This window comes from Grus americana, chromosome 2, assembly GCF_028858705.1.
Source record: "Grus americana isolate bGruAme1 chromosome 2, bGruAme1.mat, whole genome shotgun sequence".
In the NCBI taxonomy this organism is placed as follows: Eukaryota; Metazoa; Chordata; class Aves; order Gruiformes; family Gruidae; genus Grus; species Grus americana.
Window position 1 is genome coordinate 168,842,547 of NC_072853.1, and position 16,318 is coordinate 168,858,864.

At 69.0% G+C, this 16,318-nt stretch overlaps 1 protein-coding gene across 1 annotated transcript; it reads left to right on the top strand.

The window, feature by feature from the left end:
- The first annotated feature begins 890 nt into the window (after positions 1 to 890).
- On the top strand, positions 891 to 16,318 carry ZNF467 (zinc finger protein 467). Its single transcript, XM_054815074.1, has 11 exons — positions 891 to 926; positions 5,740 to 5,850; positions 6,285 to 6,404; positions 6,920 to 7,024; positions 7,495 to 7,617; positions 8,175 to 8,486; positions 8,693 to 9,926; positions 13,280 to 13,355; positions 13,909 to 13,975; positions 14,155 to 14,466; positions 14,673 to 16,318. The coding sequence occupies exons 2-11, from the start codon at positions 5,772 to 5,774 to the stop codon at positions 16,169 to 16,171; spliced, it is 3,927 nt and encodes a 1,308-aa protein (XP_054671049.1). The 5' UTR covers positions 891 to 926; positions 5,740 to 5,771; the 3' UTR covers positions 16,172 to 16,318.

Consider the following 16,318-nt stretch of genomic DNA (forward strand, 5'->3'; position numbering starts at 1 on the left):
CCCCTCCCAGCTCCTGGGGACAATGAACTCTATCCCAGCCCAACACCAGGACAGCCAGGCTGGGCCAAGCTGGGCTGGGCCAAGCTGGGCCAAGCTGAGCTGAGCTGGGCTGACTGTCTGTGCCCATTCTGGCCCTGGTGACACTGGAGCATCCCGTCCTGGGGACACCGGAGTATCCTGGTCCGAGGGACACTGGAGCATCCTTGTCCAGAGGTGAGCAGAGCATCCCATCCCATGGACACCAGATCATCCCGTCCTGGTGACACCAGAGCACCGCGTCCCGGTGACACCAGATCATCCCGTCCCGGTGACACCGGATCATCCCGTCCCAGGGACACCAGATCATCCCGTCCTGGCGACACCAGAGCATCCCGTCCCGGTGACACCGGATCATCCCGTCCCAGGGACACCAGATCATCCCGTCCCAGGGACACCAGAGCATCCCGGCCCCGGTGACATCGGAGCATCCCGTCCCAGGGACACCAGATCATCCCGTCCCAGGGACACCAGATCATCCCGTCCCAGGGACACCGGAGCATCCCGTCCCGGGGACACCGGATCATCCCGTCCCAGGGACACCGGAGCATCCCGTCCCGGGGACACCGGATCATCCCGTCCCAGGGACACCAGAGCATCCCGGCCCCGGTGACATCGGAGCATCCCGTCCCGGTGACACCAGATCATCCCGTCCCGGGGACACCAGAGCACCCCGTCCCGGTGACACCGGATCATCCCGTCCCGGGGACCCCGAGCAGCCCGGGGGCAGCGGCGGCAGGGCCGGGGGCGGGGGCCGGACTACAGCTCCCGGCAGGCAGCGGGGGGAGCCCTTTGTCTGCCTCGCCCCGTGCGCCGCCCGCCCCGGTGCGCTCCTGCGGTCGGCGGCCATCGGCGGCGGTCCCCGCGTGCCGCCCCTCCGAGCGCCGCCGGTGAGAGCGGGGGCACCGGGACGGGCGGGGGGGCGGCGCGAGGGGACAGCCCGAGGGGGACACCGGGAGCGGGGCGGGGGGACGACACCGGGAGCGGGGGGGGGGGGGCACGGCGGGGGTAGCCCGGGGCTGCGGGCAACGTGCGGGGGCTGCTGGGGCCGGTCGCGCCCGGCTTCCCCCGGCGGGTGCGGGACTGGGCCGGTGCTGCGGGTGTCCGGCTGCCGGCTGGGGCTGAGCACCCCCCCCCCCCGAGCCCAGCAAAGGGCCCCAGCTCCAGCAGCCCCGGGATGGTTTGGGGGCTCCGCTGGTGGCCGGGCTGGGGAGGGGGCGGCCGGGGGGTGCCGGCACCCCAAGGGAGGGGGGGTCTTCCAGCAGTGCTGCGGGGCAGGGCAAGGGATGGGGCTGGCTGTCCCGGGGGAGCGGGGGGGGCATCACCCAGAGCACCCCGGCAGGGCCCCGCTCTGTCGTGGGGCGTGCGGAGCACCCGGTGCTCTGGCACCCACTGCACCCCCCTCAGCCCCCGGCCCTGACCTTGCGGCTTCTCGCAAACTGGGCGATTCCCCTCTGGGGTGCTGGTGGGTGCACGTGCGGGGCCCCGGAGCCGGGGATGCTCATTTTGTTCTTGAAGCGTCTGCCGTGACACCTAGAAAATAAACCCCAATAAACCAGAATGACACTTGCAATTGTGTGGCTTGCAAGTCTGGGGCTGGGTTTGATGAAGCATCATTTAACGAGCTGTTTGAGTCAGGTTTGGGCCAGGTCCCAGCACAAGCCAACGCTTTTAGCAGCAGCCTTGCGATTCCGGCTCTTTTCCGAGGCAAACCCTGCGGCAGCTCGGCTGCAGCCTCATACCGCAGGAACTTCTGCCCGCGGTTTTGTAAAGGGTGCGGGAAGCTGTGGGCAGACGCTGCGTGAGCGGGCGATGACCCCCCCCCCTCCGCTCTCTTTGGCACCCCGGGGGTCCCAGGCCGGGCAGGGAGGAGCTGGGCAGGCAAGGACGGCGTGGTTTGTTTTCCCCGGGGCCTGGGACGAGCGACGTGATGGGATGGAGAGTTAGGGGTTTGTGGTTTCGAGGGTGCAGATAAGGTGGGAGCTGTGCAGCTCAGCCGGCTCCTGCCAAAGTTCATCCCAAATTCCCTGGCCGCGGGCACCCTGGGCTGGTCCTGCTCCCGCACCCAGACTGAGGAGAGAGGAGAGACCCCCCCCCGAGAGCAAACCTCTCCTGTTCAGAAACAACCAAACCCCAACAACCCCTGAGCACCCTGTTCCTGCCAGCCCTGGGCACCCCCTGCACCCGTCTGGGTGCCCTCCTGGCCCGGGTGCTCGCAGGGTCCCTCGGCAGCACCCCGACGAGCAGAGCAGGGTGCCCTTAGAGCAGGCAGCGCAGCCCTAGCAAGAGGAGGAGGAAGAGGAGGGCAGCCAGCCTCCATCTCTGTGGTGGTTTAACCCCCGTAACCCAGCACCACGCAGCCGCTCACCCCTCCCCCCCAGCAGGATGGGGAGGAGAATGGAAAAACCCTCCTGGGTTGGGTTAAAGAGACTTTAATAGGATAACAAGGGAAGAGAATAACAACAGTAATGACAATATTCATATAATATGTAAACCAAGCAGTGCACAAATGCAATTGCTCACCACAACGGTGGGGAAAAACCCAACCACCCCCGATGCCCAGCCGGTTTCCGAGCAGCGATCCCACCTCCCGGCCAGCTTCCCCTGTTATATCCGGAGCAGGACGTTACGTGGCAGGGAACATCCCTGTGGGCAGTCCGGGTCAGCTGGCCCGGCTCCGCTCTCCAGCTTCGCGTGCCCCGGCAGGGCCTGGGAACTGAAAAGTCCTGGACTTGGTGCAGACACAGCAACTACCCAGCAACAGCTACAACATCCGTGTGTTATCCACGTTATTCTCATCCTAAACCCAAAACACGGCACTGTACCGGCTACTAGAAAGAAAATTAACTCTATCTCAGCCGAACACCAGGACAGTATCCACCCCTTATTCTATACCATCTACATTGCGCCCAGGTCCTATACTTCCCAATACATTCCAGCTAATCACCACCACTTTCCCTGCCTTTGAGATACATGTACATACACACATACAGAGATATCACTCCCTTAGTGCATGGGCCATCTCTCTAAAATGCCCGTTGAGTTCATTTAGTCCGTGACTTCGGGCTCCATCTCTCAGAACCGTCTCTCAGGGCAGGAGCGATGGTGGGTGCTGTTGGGATGTTGCGGCTGCATCTGGAGCGCACGGCTGGTGGATCTGGCGCGGCCTGTGCCCACGGTCTGCGGGTCGAAGGTGTCGACTTTGAGGAAGTTGCTGGGCGCCGGTTGCTGAGGCCAGTTCTGGTTCCATCATTGCTGCTCTTTGCTTGATTGCATCACAGTTCATCCTTCATTAACTGGGCGATTCTTACTGCAATACCGCTGTTATGGCATATAGCGATTGTAGTAGTGATGACATACAATGGCAGGGTATTTAGCAATTAACGTCACACAATTCAATTCATTGGCTGTTCTCACCCAAAATCAGATCCCCCTGAGGTACACATCAGACTTCCCCATCCTTCCGCATCACCCACCAAGCGTACCCAGGTCCTTGAGCTAAGGCAATCCCGTGCATGGGTTTGCCTTTGCCCGAGGCAGGAATAACCCAGACTGTCTTCCCCAACATATTCTTCATGTGCACTACGGGGACTTTATCCCCTTCTACAGGACGTGGAAGTTTTGACTGGGCAGGGCCAGATCCATTGGCAGATCCCCTGGTGTTGACTAACCGATGGCCATTGCTAAGCGTGTATCCCAATGGCTGAGGGTCCCACCACCCATTGCTCTCAGGGTAGTCTTTAGCAGTCCTTTGTACCGTTCAATTTTCTTACTGGCTGGTGCGCGATGGGGGATGTGATACACCCACTCGATGCCATGCTCTTTGGCCAAGGGGTCTATGAGGTTGCTTTGGAAATGCATCCTGTTGTCTGACTCAGTTCTTTCTGAGGTGCCATGTCGCCACAGGACTTGCTTTTCAAGGCCCAGGATAGTGTTCCGGGTGGTGGCATGGGGCACGGGATGTTTCCAGCCGTCCGGTGGTTGCTTCCACCATTGTAAGTACCTAGCACTTGCCTTGGGGGGTTTGTGGGAGTGTGATGTAATCGATCTGCCCGATCGCCTAGTGTTGACTAACCAGATGGCCTTTGCTAAATGTGTATCCCAACGTCTGAAGGACCCACCACCCGCTGCTCTCAGTGGGTGTGTGATATAATCCATCTGCCAGGCCTCCACATGCCGATATTTCAGCCATCATCCTCCATACCAGACAGGCTTTACCCGCTCAGCTTGATGATTGCAGTGCATGTTTCACGTTCATGGATAGTCTGTGAAATGGCATCCATGGTCATGTCCACTCCTTGATCACGAGCCCATCTCTATGTTGCATCCCTTCCTTGATGGCCTGAGGTGCCATGGGCCCAGCGAGCTACAAATAATTCACCTGTACGTTGCCAGTCCAGATCCACTTCAACCTCAGCAGCCTGATCCACTGCTGGTTGTTTTGATGTTCCTCAGTGGCCCAACTCTTCGGTATGTAGGCATCTACGTGATGGACTTTCACACCCAGCTTCTCTAGCCAGCAGCAGTATCTTGCCACCATGGAGCAGCCCAGATGGGTTTGCTGCTCAAAACCCATCCGGGGCTGCTCCTGGCAGCCGGCAGGTTGTTCTGGCGAGCCCGGTGTCGGAGGAGGGCTGTGCTGGGCTGAGCCCTGGGGCTGGGGGGCTGGAGACAAGCAGCCGGTGCTGGGGATGCCGCCTGTCCCTCCCGGCAGCGCTGCTGGGTCCAGCGCTTGCCGTAAAGAGCGAGCAGAGCGTTGCGGAGTCGATGCGTGGCTTCGTCCCAGGGTTAATCCCAGTCGCTCGGGACACCGGTCCCAGTCCCAGGGGGCACAGCGCAGCAGGGCTGGTGGGGGAGAAGGGGTGAGCGCGCTGCCCTCCCTCGGCTGCCCCCGGTCTCCGGGTGCAGGGGGGCTGCAAATAAAACGAGGCGGCAGCACCTGGTTGGGGTGCGCTGGAGGAAAGGATGGGGTCAGAATCCTTGGAAATGGGCAGCCGCTCCTGGGGCGCTGCCCGGGCAGAACGTGCCCATGGGGCGCCTGGTTCGCGCTGCACTGGAGGTTCGGCTGCCTGCGGCGGGGGTCCGGGGCAAGGTGTCTGGGCTTCGCGGCCATCGGGGACATCGCACGGGCACGGCAGGCCTGGCTCATACCACTCGGCCCCTGCAGCACGTCTCCCCTCCTTCCCTCCCGGCGAAATCTGGGGACTGCCGGGTCTGCCCTTGGGCGCCCGTGCTGCCGGCGGGCTCTGCCGAGACTCCTCTCCTGGCTTTGCACCCCCGGGGGTGAGCAGCCCTTTTCTGCACCGTTTTCGCTCTGAATCTGTTTCTCAGAGCTTGTTCTTTGCTCTGACCGCGTACCCCTGCCTGCCCTGCCTTTGCTGCCTTCACTGCTGCCGCTGCTGGGCGGGAAGGAGCGGCTGGGGGAGGCAATTTGGGCGACGACAGGGTGCCCTGGCACCCGTCCTGTGCCGCCCTGCACCGTGCAGCCGCCGCGATGTCCTCAGCCCTGCTGCCTGCGGCCGCTTCCCGGGGCAGCCGTGGGGTGAAGGGGGTCTGGGGAAGGGACGGGGGGGATCGGCACAGCCCGGCGTGCCGGAGCGGGGAGCCCGGCCGGAGGTCGGCGTCCTCCGGAGCAGCCGTGTGTCTGCGGGCGCTGCCCGGGCCCGGGCCCGGCTGAAGGAGACTTTTCCGTCCCTGGGGCAGGTTCTTCTGGAGGGAGCCCGGGACCCCCGACGATGGAGCGAGAGGAGGAGCCGTTTGGGGGGGACCCCCGGGACACGAGGCTGCGGGGGATGCCCGACGCCTGCGGCACAGGTGAGGCTGCCGAAAGCTGCCGCGGGTCCCGTGGGGACCCGGCTGCCCCGGCACCGCAGGGATGTCGCAGCCCCCCCAGCCGGGGCCTGTGGCCCCCCAACCGGGGCTGAGCTGCCGCATCCGGCGGAGCCAGGCAGGGTGCTGGCGTGGGGGATGCTGTGCGTGGTGCCGGACGCCGGGATGGTTTCGGTTGGGTGAGGGTCCTCGTCGGGCAGCAGGGAGGGGCGGGCAGTCGCTGCCCACGGCTGGGGGGGGCCCATGGCTTGATCCCCTGGTTTCCCCCCCAGTACCCACGGGGGAGGTTCGGTGCCCCCGTGCCCGGTGCAGGGCTGCGGAGGGAGCGCGGAGCCCGCGGCCGCACCGTTCACAGCCGCGGTGCGATGCCGGGCTGCCCACGCTGCCCAGGAACCCGAGAGCAGCTTTGTCTTCCCCAGGAAAGGGCTGGGCTGGCGTGAAGCGTGAGATCGTGGTGAAGATGGAGCCGGAGGATGAGTCCTACATCGGGTGTCCCCGGGGCCTGGGTGTCCCCGGCATCCCCGGCCACCCCAGCGCCGGTGAGGCAGCGCAGAGCGGGCGGCTGGGGGAGGGCTGGGAGCTGGGCGAGACCCGCAGCCCCCCGGGATCGAGTCCCCTGTCCCGTGCAGGCTGCTGCGGGTGCCGTCCCGTACCGAATGCTGTGGGTGCCGTCCGCGTGGGGACGTGGGAAGGGCCGTTGCCCCCCGGGGAGCTTTGCCGGGGCAGTGCAGGCCCGGTGCCGTTTGGTACCTGGGAATTCCGTTCCGGAGGGAACCAGGATACGTGTGTTGTATTTTCCGGCAAACCCGACTGTTTGCCGACTCCGGGCGTTTCGGATCCCCGGGGTCCCGTGGCTGGGGCACCCCCGTGTGTCCCTGGGGACGGGGTATCCCAGCACTGGCAGATGCCCGGCGGCTGCAGGGAGCTCCCGGCAACCCGGGATTAAGGAGCAGCGAGCCGGAGCCGGCGCCGGCACGGGCAGAGCGTGGTGACGTCCCCGAGCGCTCGGTCAGTGCCCAAGCCGGACGCGCGGGCTGTGCCTTTCCTCCCGCAGGCGTCAAACTGGAGGCGGTTGTCAAAAGCGAGCCCGAGGACGAGGCGTCCGGCGGTTACCGCCCCGGTTCCCAGGAGGGGGACGCGCCCCCCCGGCCCGCTGCCTGTGAGTGGGGCTGGGGGCCCCGGGGGGGCCGGGAGGGGAGGGGGGGGCAGCCGGGGCGTGCGGGCGCTCTGCAGGCCGCCGGCGGTGCGGGGGCCCCGTGCAGGATGGGGGGTGCCGCGGGCCGGGTGGGAGACGAGCTGGGCAGAGGGCACCCGGCCGGGCACGGGGCGGGGAGGAGCCGCCCCTCGGGATCTGGTGCTGCCGGCTCTGCCTGCTGCCGGTGCTGCCTGCCGGGGCGGCCGGAGGCGGCTGTGCCGTGCCACCTGGGGATGGTGACACCGTGCCATGCCACCCGGGGATGGTGACACTCTGTCCTGTGCCACCCGGGGATGGTGACACTCCGCGGGAGTCCCACGAGAGCCCAGCCCTGCCCTCCCTGCCGGCGGTGCTGCCAGCCGGGGCCCAAAGCCCATCCGCGGCTCCTGTGGCCCTGCCTGCGCCCGCCGTAGCACCGCGCTCTCCGCGTGCAGGCGATGCCAAGCCCGAGATCATCGTGAAGGTGGAGCCGGAGGAGGAGTCGTACATCGGGTGCCCCCCGGGTCGGGATGACTCCGGAGCTCCCGGCCATCGCGGTGGCGCAGGTGAGCACCCAGGTGAGCACCGGGGCGGCTCCGGGGGGTCCGGCGGGATGGGGGAGACGTGGGGACGAGTGCCCCGGCTCGCTGGGTGCGGAGCAAGGGAAGGCTCCTTCCCTTCGAAGGGTGAAGCTGGCAGTGGTGAGTGCTCCTGACGAGCGATGCCGGTTGTGCTGCAGGACGGAATTTTCCCCTTTATGTTTAAAGCTTTATCCGGCACTTTGGTGTTTCTCAGGGTTCGGTGTCCCCTCGCCACAAGCCCAACTCGCGGTCTGTGGTGCCTGTGCTCTCCCTGCCAGTCCCAGGGGTAACCTGGCTGTGAGCCGGCTGCGGGTGCGGGGAGGCGATGGGCAGGCGGAGGCGGCTGTGTGTGTCCCACCGGAGCCTCGCAGGTCCCACCGCAGCGTCCCAGCCGTGGGAGCAAATCCCAGGCTGCCCGGTGAGCTCAGGCAGCCTTGCCGCTGGCTTTTGGTGGTTGGGGGAGTCACTGTCCCCGGGGCTGGGGCTGCGGCTGCACCCGACGCTGCTCAGGGGGTCTCGGGGGGTTCAGCACGGTCCCGCCCCACCTCGTGCAGGTTCCCCTGTGGTCAAGCCGGAGCCGGTCCCGCTGGCGGAGCAGGCGGAGGAGATGGATGCGCCGGGCTGCGCCGGCTCAGGTGGGTGCCAAGGCTGTCCTGCCCGTCCCTCTGCCTGCCCCCCGGCTCCCGGGGCTGTCCCGGGGTCCCCGCAGGGCGAGGGGCCGTCCGGAGCTGGGGGGGACCCTGGCTTTGCCCCCTTTGTCTTTCCAGTGGGGCTGGTGGTCCCCAAGGCGGAGGCGATCCCCGAGGGTGACGGAGAGGAGCCGGGGGCTGCGGGGGAGCCGGGGAGCCTGGAGCACGGCTGCTCAGGTGAGGGCAGGCGCCGGTACGCGGCAAACCCGCCGGACGGCATGGCACAGCTGGGCACAGCTGGGGACGCGCGGCGGTGGTCGTTCCGTCCCCATTGCTGGTGGCGGTGCCGGAGCCGCCCGTCCTCAGCGTGGGGTGTGCCGAGCGGTGCCGCGCGTGCCGGGGGGAGCGCACGTCCCCACGTACCTGCCGTGTGTGCCCCACAGAGGACTGGCTGGTGAGGAAGGTGAAGGTGGAGGAGGAGTACGAGGACTGGCCGGCCGGCCCCGGCGCTGAAGCTCTGCTGGCGGGGCAGCCCCCGGCCGGCGCCTTCCCCCATGCCACCGGCACGCTGGACTGCGTGGGCGCCTGCAAGCTGGAGCAGCCGTGCCTGGAGGAGCTGGGCTATGGCGGGCTGCCTGCCTTCACCCTGCCGCCCCAGCCGCTGCTGGGCCAGAGCCCGGCCCCCCTGCACCCCGTGGCCTGCGCCCAGTGCGGGAAAGGCTTTGGGAAGAAGGCGCACCTGAGCCGGCACCTGCGGGTGCACACGGGCGAGCGGCGCTTCCCCTGCAGCCAGTGCGGCCGCCGCTTCCTCAATAAAACCCACCTGGTATGGCACCAGCGCACCCACACCGGCGAGCGCCCCTTCGCCTGCCCGCACTGCGCCCGCGGCTTCGCCCACAAGGAGCACCTGCTGCGGCACCTGCGGGTGCACACCGGCGAGCGCCCCTTCGCCTGCCATCACTGCGGCCGCTGCTTCAGCTCCTGGCCCAAGGTCATCGCCCACGCCATGGCCCACGCCGGCATCCGGCCCTTCGCCTGCGCCGAGTGCGGCCGGGGCTTCAGGCAGAAGTCCCACCTGGCCCGGCACCAGGCGGTGCACACGGGCACCCGGCCCCACGCCTGCACCCTGTGCCGCAAGCGCTTCGGCTCCAAGACCAGCCTGCTGCGGCACCAGGTGGTTCACACCGGCCCTCAGCCCTACATCTGCACCCAGTGCGGCAAGAGCTTCAGCCGCAAAACTTACCTGCTGCGCCACGAGCGCAACCACACCACTGCCAGCACCGCCAGCACCGCCACCGCTGCACCCCGGCAGAGCTGGCCGAATCCTGCCGCCCCGGCTACCGCCGCGCTCTGCCCTTCAGGGCCGGGGACTGTGTGCCGGGTCGTAGTGGGGACCCCGGCAGCTCCCAGCAATGCTCGTGTGGTCTGCACCCTCCCCCGGGCTGCGGACCCTCCCCTGGGGCTCGCTGCCGGCTCCTGCCTGCTGGTGCCAGCCCTGCCCGTCGTCCCTCAGCCAGGCCCTCAGCTCATCCTGCTGCCAGCCAGCTCCAGCACCGTTCTGCTGCTGCCCGCCGGAGACACGGCACGCGTCACGGAGAGCGGCATCCAGGGGTGCCGGAAGCGACGTGGCCGGTGGCCGATGGAAAACTCCGGCTCTGAAATAGTCTTAAAAACCTCCTAAGTGGGGCTGTCCCACGCCAAGCTCTGCACCGGGACTGGCGTGGGGTGAATTCGGGGTGCAGGGGGAGCCCCATCCCCTTTTCAGGACAGGATGGTCTCTGTGCCGCGGTGCCGGTCGGCAGGGCTATGCACCGGGTGCTGCGGGGCAGAGGGGCACCGACCCACCCGGGGGGCTCTGCCTTGGTAGGAATGAACCAAAACCACTAATAAACCGACTTTTGTCAAGCTTTCCTGAGGGCGTCTCGGGGCCGAGCAGGAGCTGCAGGGACAAGAAGGTCGGCACAGCCTGGCAAAGCCGCGGTGCCGCTGGCCTCAGGCAGTGCCGCGAGGCTGCCCTGTGCCCTGAAGCAGCCGGTGCCGGTGCCTGGCTCCTGCCATTGCTGCCGGCCGGTGGAAGTGTGCTGGCTGAGCTCCTCGCCGGGCTGCGGGTCCCTGCCCCACCGCGCACAGGAGCCCGGCACAGCCAAGCCCCGGCAGCTGCAGCCCCCCGGGAGCGTCTGAAGACTGAGTGGCAGTGGGGACGTGGTGAGAGCCGGCACAGCCCCGGCCTCGCGGTGCGCCAAGCCTGAGTCTGGCAGCTGGAGCGTGGCAGCTGCCGGTGGGCAGAGCGGGAGGCTCCAGGGCCAGGGAGGTACGGGCAGGGGCAGGCAGGGCTGGGCAGGCAGAGGCAGCGGGGGGTCCCAGCTGGGGGCCAGGGTTGCCTCTGCCTTCCCGTGGTTGTGGCGTGATGGCGTGCGGCTGGCGGGGGCCACAGGAGGAAGGGAGCTGTGCCAGAGCCGTGCCAGCGCACACGGCTGCCAGATGGTGATTTGCCAGGCCTTTCCTTTGGGGGGCCGTACGCTGGCACAGGGCTGCAGGCAGCGTGGCAGGCAGGGAGGCGGCACAGGGACAGGCAGCGTGGAGCACCCATGGCACCCCGGCCATGCCGCACCGTTCCCCAGCCACGCTGCGCTGCACCGGCCACCCTGGCAGAGGACGACCTGCGTTACCGGCAGAGCAGCCCCACGGCCGCAGCCCCGGGGACACCCGGCACGTGCCGCCCCAGCAGGGAGCGAGGCATCGGGGTTCAGCGATGGGGACAGGGGGACATGGGCAGGGACCGTCCCCAGACCCCGTGGGCAGCTCCCCAGGATGGGGGTCACCCCAAGATGGGGCTCCCTCCCCACCCCAGCCCCTCTTACCTGGGGCCGCCTGGACCCCCGCTCTGTCCCAGCTGGCTCCAGCACTGCCGCCCCCCCGGTTTTATGGGGTGGGACCGGCCGGCGGGGGCCATCTGTGGGGCTGGCAATTGGGGCCAGCTGCCGGCTGGGGGCGGGAGCTGCAGTGGGACCCCCCATCACCCCGTCTCCAGGGCAAAGCCCTCAGGACTGTGCAGGGGGGCCGGACCTGGAGCCCCCCAGGCGGCTCTGCACAGCGGGGTCACATCCTGCATCCGGCACATCTTGGCATTAGGGATTAGGGCTCTGCCCCCCGCCCCCCCGGCACAGATGGACCAGGATACGGCCCGGCTGTGCCTCCCCCCCAACACGGATGTGCCGTGACCCCACGTCCTGGTCCTGCTCATCCCCCCCAGGAATGTCTGGGGGGCCCTGGGCCCCTGCCCCCCCCCCGGGATAGAGACCCCCAACCCACCCCACAGGGCCAGGGACACCCCGGGTGGCTCCCACTGCCCCATGGGACATCACCCCCATCTGCTGCCAGCCCCACGGCCACCCCCCATCTCCCTGCCCCCCCCCCCCATCTCCATCCCTACGGTTGAGTCCCCTCGTGTCCATCTCTCCCTGCCCCGTGTCCCCCCTGCGTCCCTGTGCCCTGTCCCGTGTCCCCTTCCATTGCCCTGCCTGCCTCCATCCCCGTGGCCGTGTCCCCCTGTGTTGGGTTTGCGTGGCAAGGTTTTGGTAGCGGGGGGGGCTACAGGGGTGGCTTCTGTGAGAAGCTGCTGGAAGCTCCCCCTGTGTCTGACAGAGCCAATGCCAGCTGGGTCTAAGACGGACCCGCCGCTGGCCAAGGCCAAGCCCATCAGTGATGGTGGTAGCACCGCGGGGAGAACAGGGTTCAGAAGGGGATAAACCCCAACAAAGCCCAGGAGCAGCATTTTGCAGCTGGAGAGAGGAGTGAGAAGATGTAAGAAACTCTGCAGACACCAAGGTCAGTGCAGATGGAGGGGGAGGACGTGCTCCAGGCACCGGAGCAGAGACCCCCCTGCAGCCCGTGGTGAAGGCCATGGTGAAGCAGGCTGTCCCCCTGCAGCCCATGGAGGAAGGATGAGGGGGTGCAGAGATTCCACCTGCAGCCCGTGGAGGACCCCACGCCGGAGCAGGGGGAGGCACCTGAAGGAGGCTGCGGCCCGTGGGAAGCCCACGCTGGAGCAAGTTCCAGGCCGGACCGGTGGACCCGTGAAGAGGGGAGCCCACGCCAGGGCAGGTTTGCTGGCAGGACTTGTGACCCCGTGGGGGACCCCACGCTGGAGCAGTTTGCTCCTGAAGGTCTGCACCCCGTGGGAGAGACTCACGCTGGAGCAGTTGGTGAAGGACTGTAGCCCGTGGGAAGGACTCACGCTGGAGAAGCTGGTGGAGGACTGTCTGCCGTGGGAGGGACCCCAGGCTGAGGCAGGGAAGGAGGTTTTAGGATTTGGTTTTATTTCTCATTATTCTACCTTGTTTTGCTTGGCAACAAATTAGAGGAATTTTTTCCCGAGTGGAGCCAGTTCTGCCCGTGACGGTAGGTGCCAAGCGATCTCCTGCCCCTGTCTTGGCCCACGAGCCTTTCACCGCCCCTCGCATTTTCTCCCCCCTGCCCAGCTGAGGGGGGTGACAGAGCAGCTTTGGGGGGCACCTGGGTCCAGCCAGGGCCAACCCCCCACCCCCGTGTCCCCCTCTCCCTGTCCCATGTCCCCCTGCCCTGTCCCTGTCCCCAAGCCGTGTCCGTGTCCATCTCCCCGTGTCCCCTCCGCAGCCGGGGGCGTGGGGGGGGGGGCAGGACCCTGTTCTCCGTGGGAGCGGGGGGGGGGGGGCGGCGGGGGGGGGGGACGGGACACGGCTCGGTAGGACACGGGGGGGGGCACGGGAGGGGGGGGCACGGCTCGGTAGGACACGGGGGGCGGGCGGAGGGCGGCACGGCGGCTGCCGGGAGATGTAGTCCCGCTGCCCGCCGTCCCGCTGCCCGCCGTGCCGCTGCCCCGGTCTCGCTGTCCGGTGTCCCGGGGCGGCGCAGCGGGGCCCGGCGGGAGGAACCGGCCTCGGCGGCGCTGCCGGTGCCCCGGGGGCGGGGGGGGGGGGGTGTGGGGGGGGGAGCGGGAGGAGCGGGCGGGCCCGGCGGGGGCGGGGGGACCGGCGGCCACCGCGAGTGAGGCGGGGCCCCGCGGCGGCGGCGGAGCAGGTAGGGGCGGCGGACGGGCCGGCTCCTGCCCCGAGGCCACGGCGACGGGTGCGGCGGGGCGAGGGCCCGGAGCGGGGCCCGGCGGGGGAGGCTGGGGCGACCCCGGGGCCGGCGGGGGAGGGGCAGGGGCTTTGGGGGGCGGGGGGGGGGGTTACGGGGTGGGGGGAGGGACAGGAGGGCCGAGGGGAACGGGGGGGGGAAGAAAGGGTTGGGGGGGCGGGCATGGATGGACGGGGGGACACGGGGGGGCGGGAAGGGCAGGGGTGGGGGGTGTGAACATCTCGGGGGGCCGGGGCGGGGACACCCCACCGGTGCCAGCAGCGGGTGACTCCCCGGAACGTGTTCCCGGGGCGGGGGACGAAGCTCCGGCACCTGAGAGCCGGGCTGCCCCTCCTCCCCGGGGGCTCAGGGCTGGCCGGGGTCCCCCCGCACCCCCCGCCCGCCTGCCCCCTCCCCGCTGGCTGACACCCCTGAGCTGCCCGTGACCCCGGCCGGGGCCGCAGGCTGGGGGGCTGCGGTGGGGTCTCCCCGGTTGAGCTCCCCAGGGACCCTCGCCCTGTCGTTCCTCCGCGCGAGGCCGTGGCCGTTTCTCCCCCCGCAGCGGCCCAGCCCCGCCGAGCACCCGACCCGCGCCATGAGGGAGAGCTTCGACAGCCTGGACACCATGGGTACGTGCCCGCCGCTGCCGGGTATCCCGGCTCCGCTCCTGCCGCCCCCCACAGCTGGGCAAGGTGGGAGGCAGGAGCCTGTCTGTCCCCCACAGCACGCAGATGCTGCCGCGGCAGGTTTTTGGGCGCAGGCTTTGGCTGTCGGGGGGTTCAGCACGGTCCCGCCCCACCTCGTGCAGGTTCCCCTGTGGTCAAGCCGGAGCCGGTCCCGCTGGCGGAGCAGGCGGAGGAGATGGATGCGCCGGGCTGCGCCGGCTCAGGTGGGTGCCAAGGCTGTCCTGCCCGTCCCTCTGCCTGCCCCCCGGCTCCCGGGGCTGTCCCGGGGTCCCCGCAGGGCGAGGGGCCGTCCGGAGCTGGGGGGGACCCTGGCTTTGCCCCCTTTGTCTTTCCAGTGGGGCTGGTGGTCCCCAAGGCGGAGGCGATCCCCGAGGGTGACGGAGAGGAGCCGGGGGCTGCGGGGGAGCCGGGGAGCCTGGAGCACGGCTGCTCAGGTGAGGGCAGGCGCCGGTACGCGGCAAACCCGCCGGACGGCATGGCACAGCTGGGCACAGCTGGGGACGCGCGGCGGTGGTCGTTCCATCCCCATTGCTGGTGGCGGTGCCGGAGCCGCCCGTCCTCAGCGTGGGGTGTGCCGAGCGGTGCCGCGCGTGCCGGGGGGAGCGCACGTCCCCACGTACCTGCCGTGTGTGCCCCACAGAGGACTGGCTGGTGAGGAAGGTGAAGGTGGAGGAGGAGTACGAGGACTGGCCGGCCGGCCCCGGCGCTGAAGCTCTGCTGGTGGGGCAGCCCCCGGCCGGCGCCTTCCCCCATGCCGCCGGCACGCTGGACTGCGTGGGCGCCTGCAAGCTGGAGCAGCCGTGCCTGGAGGAGCTGGGCTATGGCGGGCTGCCTGCCTTCACCCTGCCGCCCCAGCCGCTGCTGGGCCAGAGCCCGGCCAGTGCCAGCACCGGCGCTGGCAGCTGCGAGCGCTGCTTCCAGGCATGGCTCAGCCTGCGGCTGCCGGCGGGTGAGAGCGAGCCCCAGCCCTGCGAGAGCTGCGGGACCTCGGCCCCCCTGCGCCCCTTCGCCTGCGGCCAGTGCGGGAAAGGCTTTGGGAAGAAGGCGCACCTGACCCGGCACCTGCGGGTGCACACGGGTGAGCGGCCCTTCCCCTGCGGCCAGTGCGGCCGCTGCTTCCGCCAGAAGATTCACCTGCGCTCCCACCAGAAGACGCACACGGGCGAGCGCCCCTTCCCCTGCCCCGAGTGCGGTCGCTGCTTCCGCAAGAAAACCCACCTGGTACGGCACCAGCGCACCCACACCGGCGAGCGCCCCTTCCCCTGCGCCCGCTGCAGCCGCCGCTTCGCCCACAAGCAGCACCTCCTCCGGCACCAGCAGCTGCACACCGAGCCGGCGCCGGGGGATGGGGACCAGGGGCTCCCCGCCGAGCAGAAACCCTTCCCCTGCCCCGAGTGCGGGAAGAGCTTCAGCTGGAAGAAGAACTTGGCGTCCCACCGCCGGCTGCACCGGGAGGGACGGCCCTTTGCCTGCGCCGAATGCGGCCGTGGCTTCAGCGACAAGCGGCACCTGATGGCGCATCTGCGGGGGCACATGGGGTTGAAGCCCTACGCCTGCCCCCACTGCGAGAAGACCTTCAGCCACAAGCCCAACCTGACCACGCACCAGCGCACCCACACCGGCGAGCGCCCCTTCGCCTGCCCGCACTGCGCCCGCGGCTTCGCCCACAAGGAGCACCTGCTGCGGCACCTGCGGGTGCACACCGGCGAGCGCCCCTTCGCCTGCCCCCAGTGCGGCCGCTGCTTCAGCTCCCGGCCCAACCTCATCGCCCACGCTAAGGCGCACGCCGGCGCCCGGCCCTTCGCCTGCGAGCAGTGCGGCCGGGGCTTCAGCCGAAAGTCCCACCTGGTCCGGCACCAGGCGGTGCACACGGGCACCCGGCCCCACGCCTGCACCCTCTGTGGCAAGCGCTTCAGCTCCAAGACCAACCTGGCGCGGCACCAGGCGGTGCACACCGGCCACCGGCCCTACATCTGCACCCAGTGCGGCAAAGGCTTCAGCCGCAAAACCCATCTGCTGCGCCACGAGCGCACCCACGCCACCGCCAGCACCGCCAGCACCACCACCACCACCACCACCGCACCCCAGCAGAGCTGGCCGGCCTCCGCCGCTCCGGCCCCCGCCGCCCTCTGCCCCTGAGCACTGGGGGCTGAGCACCGGGACGTGCCGGGGGCCCCGGCGGCTCCCAGCAGTGCTCGTGTCCTCAACACCCTCCCCTGGGCTGCGGACCCTCCCTTGGGGCTCGCTGCCTGCTCCTGCCTGCAGATCCCAGCTCTGCCCATGGTC

Bases quoted from the DNA above. Each gene is read 5' to 3' on its own strand.
- ZNF467 (XM_054815074.1), top strand. From the start codon at position 5,772: ATGGAGCGAGAGGAGGAGCCGTTTGGGGGGGACCCCCGGGACACGAGG. The intron at 7,618-8,174 runs GTGAGCACCGGG...CACCTCGTGCAG, and splicing joins TGGCGCAGGTGAGCACCCAG to GTTCCCCTGTGGTCAAGCCG. The intron at 13,356-13,908 runs GTGCGGCGGGGC...CTCCCCCCGCAG, and splicing joins CCCCGAGGCCACGGCGACGG to CGGCCCAGCCCCGCCGAGCA.